The sequence below is a fragment of the Ostrinia nubilalis genome, chromosome 8 (assembly GCF_963855985.1).
Source record: "Ostrinia nubilalis chromosome 8, ilOstNubi1.1, whole genome shotgun sequence".
Taxonomy (NCBI): domain Eukaryota; kingdom Metazoa; phylum Arthropoda; class Insecta; order Lepidoptera; family Crambidae; genus Ostrinia; species Ostrinia nubilalis.
In genome coordinates, this window is record NC_087095.1 from 6,921,448 (window position 1) to 6,930,035 (window position 8,588).

Below are 8,588 nucleotides of genomic sequence, written 5' to 3' on the forward strand. Positions count from 1 at the left end.
GAACCAACGATTTCTACATAGGACCTTTTACAGTGAACCCTATTTATTGCATGCACATTGCAATGTAGGTATACATAATATGTATTTGCACAGAAGTGTTTGCAACTTTGCATACCTTTTGTTTATTTTAAAATTACAAAATAGTAGAGTTTCGTTTCACACTTTGGTTCAAAATGCATTCTTGCTTTTGATAATAATATTGTCCAAAAAATATTATAAAAACACCCACAATAGCCTGTAGGTTTGTTTCATAATTTATGCTTACAACTTAAGACCAACCCTGTAATTATTCGTCGTTGTCTAACCGTAAAATTTTAATGACTCAATTCAAGGGTGTTGATCATTCGTTATTTGTGTGTAATCACTGCTGTAGGCACCATGGCTTCTGTTAGTCGGCCTACGCGTTATTTTTACTTTCATTATCTCCTTTTAAGATTCTTGGGCCTGGGCTGGTGGCACCATCCTGATGAAGGCGACACAAGGAACTTCCGTGGCTGGTACCTCTACTACTCGATTGTAACGCAACTGGTCTGGGTGGTCGGCTTCGTCGGGCTCGAAACTATCGATCCTTTCATCGGTGAGAAAGATATCGATCGGTTCATGTTCAGCCTCTCGTTCGTCATCACCCACGACCTAACCCTCATCAAGCTCTGCATCTTCTACTTCAAGAACGATCAGATACAAGACATTGTGCGCACTTTAGAAATTGATTTGTACAATTTCTATCAAAACAATAGAAAAAATCGAGCCACAGTAAGAATCACAAGAATAATGACCGCATCATTCGTGTTTTTTGGTTGGATAACTATTGGAAATACGAATGTTTATGGAACAATAATGGATTTTCGGTGGAAAGCTGAAGTGGCAAAATTAAATGCATCGTCAATTAAGCCTCCTCGAACCCTTCCACAGCCCATTTTCATTCCATGGGAATATCAGACAGACCAGTCGTACATTTCCACTTTCGTACTTGAAACGGTTGGTTTGTTATGGACGGGACACATTGTTATGGCAATCGACACCTTTATTGGGTCTGTTATACTGCACATGAGCTCGCAGTTTTCTATACTGCGAGAAGCAATAGTGACGGCATACGATCGCACTATAACGAAGATGTATATCAATGCAAAACATCAGTATGATTCTTTGGAAGCGGTGTCTTCAAATGACGAGGAGAATTCTTCAATTGACCAAAGCACGCAGGATGGGATGGAAGCTCTTGTATTGGCTCGCTTTTCAGAGAAAGAAGTAGAGTTGGCGCTGCAAGAAACATTTAAAAATTGCTTTCAGCAACACCAGGTACTAATAAGGTGCGTATGTAGGGTGTATTATTTATTTCGGCTGTGAGCAGAGGGCCATAAATCAGGTTGTTTGCGCTGCCGAATGCGCCGGAATCCCGTTAAATTTTAATTAACACTCGCGCTGATTCACCGCTTCCTGCAGAATAACAACTGAAATTGTAGTGCTAGTTTGCAGTGCTTTTGCAGTGCTTCCTAACTTAATATTACTTCATAATTTATTCGCAGCTTTTGCTTAGTTCTGTGAGACCTAAATGTGACCTATCTTTATCTATAGCGTCTACGACCACACCAGTTTCATTTTATGTTTTTATGTAAGTAAGTACCTAGGTAGGTAGATACTATAAGGTTTTTAATGACTTGAAATTAGGGTTTCTGATTTCTCGACCAATTTTTTTTCTCGAGTTTCGGGAATTCTCGAGGCCAAAGTCTCGAGTTTTCTCGGGTCTCGAGTCTTTTAATTAAAATTGTTGCAATCGGTTGAAATTTGATAAAAACACAGGTTTTTTTAAATCTAATATACAAAAAAACTAAAACCCAACTACGTAAAAATGAACTGAAAAGATAGGAACAAGAGAAAGTGTTCACAAATGCAGTCGGAGACATCAATGACTATTTTTTTTTTGTTGGTGATAAGTAGTTGGTGATAAGCCGTGTGGTGACAGCAGAATGGAATACATTTGTCACCAACCCTTACTCTTCCCGCGGAGAAGGCTCATAGTCCAGCAGTGGACTGTAAAGGGCTGTTGATGATGATGTGATGATAAGTGTTTGATGCCTCCAACTACATTTGTGAACACTTTCTCTTATTTCTATCTTTTCAGTTAATTTTTACCCAGTTGGTTTTTTTGTTTTTATTTTTTTTACACTTTGTCTTATTTCTATCTTTTCAGTTCATTTTTACCCAGTTGGGTTTTTGGTTTTTTTTTTCAATAATATTTTTATATCAATCTTTTAATTAAAGAGCATACATTTTGCAAGCTATTTAAAAATCCTATGGTGATACCCCACTCGATAGGTTTTGAGATATTTTTTAATACATATTATGGCGCCAAAAATCGGCCATTTTTATATTTTCCAATTTTGATATACCCAGTGTCACTCACAGTTAAAACAAATCTAACATGCCATAGTTTGTTGAGTTTCACAATATGGCGTCCGGTAGTCGCCATATTGAATTTTTACTAACGTCATGTCTTTAGTGACACTCACCGGACTAAGAGAAATCGATTGACGTGCGAATCATAAAAATCGACCCAAGAGTTTGGTTTGTATAGTGCTTCAAAAACATACATACATAGGCTGTTAGACACATTACCACTCCTTTGCGTCACGCAGTCGGGTAAAAAAGGAAAGAGTAGACCAGTCTAAAAGCAACGTTAACCTATTAAATAATTAAAAACTTACTTTTGTCTAAGAAAATAGGCTTTCAAGAATATTAAAAGCTTCAAATTCGAAACTCGAGAATTCTCGAGCTCCGGTAATTTTTTTCTCGTCTCGAATGAAGCCAAATTTCTCGAGTTTTCTCGAGTTCGAGAAAGCTCGAGCAGAAACCCTACTTGAAATATACATGAACATTTGTAGGTGTTAGTTACTAGGTACCTACTTAAGATTAATCAATTTTTATCTCTGAACTGATTTTCTAACTTTCGGAGTTGTTCAATATAGCCAATACAGCTCTAATAAACGTTAACCACTGCAACGTGTCATTACGATAACTTTTCTCATCCTACTAAAAATAAAAGAAGTCACAAGTCTGTGTTAAAATGGATTTATCTTATTATTGTAGAGACTTACTACTTTTTTTATATTTTTTATTACTATGACTCTTAATAACTCCGTTTCACATGCATGTGCATTGATTATAAAATTCTACAAACCTTACTATTAAAATTAACAATGTTGCATTAAATTTTAGTGCGACATTTTAATCATAAAAAATATCTCTACTACTAATAGTAATAAATCTAAAAGATATATCCTGATAAATCGACGTCTTCACATAAAATCCTCAACGCTATAATACGCAAGAAAAAATATTTGCCATCATCCTCCAAGTATGCGGCATGCAAAGCAATACGAAAGATGGGTTGTATTGCAGAAAGACTTCTCCATGTAAGTAGGACGTGAATGGAAGCCGTATGGCGGCGTAGCGTACATAAATCAAAGGCACCTACATGCTCTGTATTCAGAGATGGGATGCCCACAGACGCTCTCGTATGTAGGACGACTTGCCTAAATGTTAGAAGCCATATCTATGCACAAACCGTTCTGTTAATCACAGAAGCCTTACTAAATAAAGTTCATCTGAAATATAAAAGCAGATGCCTAAAACACTTTGTCAAATTAGGCTAATGTATCGAGATATCTACCAATTCACTGTACAGCCTAAACTTACTTCAAATTTGGCCTGCGATCGGGATTAAGTTATAAATATAATAGATGTGCCGAAACTTTTTGGCAAACGAACGACTGTTAGGGCCAGCAGACTCTGCTAAACTACCATAAAGTGCACTGTGAATTAACTGGGAGGCTGAGCGGCGCCGGGGCCCGAGCCAAACATTGCAACCCCCGAATAAATAGGTTAGCGTCTGCCAGCTTGGGAAAACGTCAAATACTGCCTTCCGAGGCGTATAATGAAATGACTGCCAATAGAAACTGATTTAAACATAACTTAGAACGGGGTCGGTAAATCACCCTGCTCAGGTTATTGAAAACGTGCCCGCTATGTCAAATAGAAGCGGCATAAAATGGTTACACACTTTAAGGGACACCGTTAGGCCTAGCAAAAAATGTCAAATCACACCCAATATGAAAGCAATAAGGGTCTGCGATCAACGTGGAGACAAACTGCAATATCCCAGGATTACCACCCCAATATTGTCACTATGAGGCTTTTTTCTACGCTCAAATCAACATAATCTTTCATATTCACCATTTGGGATGAATTTTTCTCGAATATTTTTCGTTTATAGAAGTTTTGCGTTTCAGATGCGTCGAGAAATTCGCGGAGACCTACTCGTACGGATTCATGACTCAACTTCTGTCTAGCATGGCGGCCATTTGCGTAGTAATGGTCCAAGTTTCGGTAAAAGCCATAATAATTTGAAGTTTAGTGTTTAGCATTAATTAATATTACTTCCTCCCTATTTGCACATAGATAAGATTGCTCTAATCTGTCTTATATCCATTTCTTGCGTTATCTTTCTGCAACATAGAATATTATTACGTATCTTAATAGTACTTACTGTACTGAAAATTTCAAATTTCAGCAAGATGCTTCTAGCTTCAAATCTATTCGTCTGGTGACTTCCCTAGCATTCTTCATAGCTATGATAATTCAACTGGCTATACAATGTTTTACTGGAAATGAGCTCACATTAGAAGTAAGTAACTAACTATATTTTTTTATTTGTAGTTTAATGACCATAAGATGATTTTCAGAAATAAGATTATTGCTGAAAACAAGGATCGTCTCTATTCATCTACTTAATTTGAAGTGTCGAACATATTTGGTGCGATTGCTAATACCTATATACGGAACTATTTTAACGCAAATAAAATTCACGTTTAAATGAAATCGCTGACTGAAAAAATCTCTTTAAGTTCACCATTTTATATCTTGACTCTATCTTATGGAAAAATCTGTGTATGAACTATTAGAAAAATCACTTACCTCTCAGGCAGCTCGCATCGCCGATGCCGTGATGCAGTGCAAATGGGAGCGCATGCCGCCGAGCCTTCGGAGGATGCTCATCATGGTGATGATGCGAGCACAGCGCCCGCTCCGCTTGTCTGCTGCGGGTTTCGCTTACATGAACAACGACTGCTTTCTCGCGGTAAGTACGTGTTACAGATTAAATAGAAGCCGGGTCAGAAGCCTATGGCTCATCAAGTTTTGGCGTAGCCCTTCAGACCCTGCTAATCAAATGTTACGCTGTCATATACGACAGATTGGTATTGGTCGCTATGGTGGCTCTTGAAATCTGATCGTGATCGTGATCATAATCACGTGATATAAGAAGTTAAATGTTTTGAGAATAAAACTCCAAGAATAATGTTTTTGGGCGTGTCTCCAATCGGCGACAAGGAAATTGTTACTATGAATAAATAAAAATCTAAACTATCTAATCTAACTAAACTAATATTATTATTAAAAATGCGATAGTAACTCTGTCTGTCTGTCTTGCTTTCACGCCTAACCACTAAACCGATTTTGATGAAATTTGGCATAGAGATAGTTTGAGTCCCGGGAAAGGACATAGAATTTATCCAGGTTTTTGAAACAGGGACACGCGCGATAAAGTTTTTCTGTGACAGACAAAATTCCACGCGGGCGAAGCCGCGGGCGAAAAGCTTGTACTTAATATTTTCAGCCGTCTCGTCGGCCCATGAACAATACATTTTCGTTTGAAAACAGCGCCTCTTCCTTACGCGTACAACTAAATAAAAGGCTGTCAATCCGCGCCAAATGGGCATTTTGTAAAGCCTACTTCTCTTTTACTGCTGGATAGAAATAGTTGAAAAAAATATATGTTATACAACAGTTCAAGGACTACATTTGTGACGTTTGAATTTTCGCTACGTCTCTTTGTTTTGGATTAAAAAAATTAATACGGGACATCGATTTTTTACTTAAATTCCCTACTCCTCCAAAACGGCTATGTTAATTTAAAAGATTTTTGCACGAATAGATTAGGAATTCTTTAATATTTAAATGACACGTTGCGTTTTTCAATCGAACATTACTTTCATTCATAAATTTTACTTTTGATAAATTCCGAACGTTTTGCTGTTGAGGGGGCCTTCGCGGGGTGCGGGCGGCAGTCGGCCGCTGGCCTTCAGACGGGGAGGTTGTGTCACTCGCTGCAAACTGACATTAGCGATCAAAATGAATTTTTTCTTTGGCTGAGTTGCACCACCTGACGTAACCTAACTTTGACCGTAGCTTTGGCGATAACCGGTGTTTTTTGTATGGAGTTAGACAGACTTTTGAAGCTTGTCAAAGTTGAAGTAAGATGGTGCAACCCAGCTTTTGTTCGATAATAGATTTTATGTCAGAATTGTTCATAGAGTACGTGCAGTCAGATGATACAATTGAATTATGACGCGCTCAGACGCTATTTTCTACCTGAATAGAATCTATTAGTGTAAAAAAACTATAATTGACTCCAAAACAACTGCACTAGATAAATAAAAGTAGAAAAATTATTACGTTATTTATTTACTAGGCCTTTGCAATCAGTATCCAAATCAGGAGCTAGTCAGAATCTGTAACTTAATCGATTTACGTGAAGAAAACAATTTATATTTTCAATATGTTTCTTCGCGAAAATACCACAATTAAAAATAACACCTGTAACGCCCCTGGGTCTGCGGGTGTCTATGGTCGATGGTAATCATTTACCAAAAGGTGATCCGTTTGTTCGTTTGCCTCCTGTCACATTAAAAAAAATTAAGATAAAGTGGTATTGAATTGTTCTATAGAGCTTATTAAAAAATTTGGATACTGATTACAAAATTAGCCATTTTCGGAGTCGGTGGCAGCCTACCTTTTGGTGAGTCGTTTTGGAGTTGGTTTTAATTTTTAGTGAAATTAATCTATTTCATGCCTTTAGTAGACTATAGGTACTCAGTAGACCTTGTTGTTGCCACTGAAGGTGCATAGGTACACAGTACATTGATACCATATTTTTCATGTTAAGTGCAAATAAACTTCCCTAAATTACCAAACCATGAAACGTACCTATATTATTAAAAAGTTTCGCAGATAATAACTGAAATCCTCTTATATACCTTAGAGAATTGAAGACTCATGATTTTCAAAGTAGCGTACTTACATAACATTAGGTACTTGCTTATACAGGGTGTCCCAAAAACAATGGATAACCCTTCAACCATCGATAGGCCTCGCCATGGTCTCCCTAACGTCCAATTTTGACCCCAGTAAAAATATCACCGTTTTCAAGATTTTTAAGTTTTTGTGCATTTTTAGAAAATTGTAATGAAATTATTTAGGTATAATATTAAATAAATACAAATCAAACGAGCCTAAACTCGATGGAATCGTTTAATCCCGGAGTTGCTATGGGGCCACTGGCATTCCAGCTCTACCATCAGATCAGCTCCATGTCATCATAATATTGCATTGTCACCCGAATTACATGTATATCCGAAATTTTAACTCAATCAATTGATGAAGGATTTCTAATAAAAAGACAAATACATTTTCAGTTTATTCTTCATAAGTGACACAGAGAGAATGACAATAGACAAAAGCAGAAACATTTGCTTTTTTAGGCCATAGATAATACTAGGTACTAATGCGTTCCAATAGGTTTGTTCAAATTTCGAGAACGACTGAACCGACAAAAGCATTAGAAAATTTACGAAAAATAAAATAAAATTTTATCCCGTACAAAATTTTCATGGATTTTGTTATTTTTATTAAATACCTTTACGCCTGAGTTAAATGACACCGACATCAAGGTTCATCAATTTAAGTTTAAAATAATAGGCAGTAATGTATGAAGAAAGAGCTTCTATTCTGTATCTACCTATGCCCGTGTATTTTTGATCGGTGTCAAATCGGAGTTTTTGGTGCGGGGTACGCGGGTGTTGCTCGCGGCGTGAAGGTCAAACGCCCAAGGTCATTGAGGACTCTAATCGCCTTTCTTACGTGCGCGTGCGTCATGCATACATTTTGCGAATCTTTGTTTTTGCCCTGATACATTGTCAGCAAAATTGTCCAAGATTTTCATTTATATTCCAGCTTCTAACCTATTTTGTGTCTTATTTCCAGATAATGAAGGCAGCGTACTCATATTATGCAGTTTTGAGTCAGAAGACAAAATAAAACACTCAAATAAATTCTCTTATATTAATATTTATGTATTTCACACCTTTGTAGCTTATACAAATAAATCGATCAAAGCATTAACTAACACAAACCTACTACAGTTGTAATAAATAAACTCCCTATAACCCTAAACCTAGTATTTAGGTATAAGTAGTTATGTACTTTATCTGCCTCCACCGAGTAGTCAAAGTCCAGTCGGGACTTTAAAATTTATTGATATAATTTGTGTCTAATTGTAAGAAACATTTTATGGGACACGTAAGTATTAGTTTTTTCCTGGTCTTTCTTTGTATTTAGGTACTTTAAAGCATTAGCACCAATAGATACTTCTCTGAAGTTTTACAGGACACGTGCTTCTAGACAAATAAATCGATTTCAATAACTATTAGATGCAACGTTAATCGGCATTCATAATTACTCAAATGCCTAGT

At 36.8% G+C, this 8,588-nt stretch overlaps 1 protein-coding gene across 1 annotated transcript; it reads left to right on the forward strand.

Moving 5' to 3' along the window:
• The first annotated feature begins 378 nt into the window (after positions 1-378).
• Positions 379-8,190, forward strand: LOC135073843 (putative odorant receptor 19b). Its single transcript, XM_063968059.1, has 5 exons — positions 379-1,310; positions 4,290-4,386; positions 4,571-4,684; positions 4,982-5,137; positions 8,101-8,190. Exons 1-5 carry the CDS (start codon positions 379-381, stop codon positions 8,152-8,154), a joined length of 1,353 nt encoding a protein of 450 aa, XP_063824129.1. The 3' UTR covers positions 8,155-8,190.
• Positions 8,191-8,588: the final 398 nt, after the last annotated feature.

What these genes read in the sequence shown, in the direction of transcription:
- LOC135073843 (XM_063968059.1), top strand. Translation starts at nt 379, where the DNA reads ATGGCTTCTGTTAGTCGGCCTACGCGTTATTTTTACTTTCATTATCTC. An exon ending in CAACACCAGGTACTAATAAG is followed by an intron (nt 1,311 to 4,289) that starts GTGCGTATGTAG and finishes TTTGCGTTTCAG; the next exon opens with ATGCGTCGAGAAATTCGCGG. An exon ending in TAGTAATGGTCCAAGTTTCG is followed by an intron (nt 4,387 to 4,570) that starts GTAAAAGCCATA and finishes TTCAAATTTCAG; the next exon opens with CAAGATGCTTCTAGCTTCAA.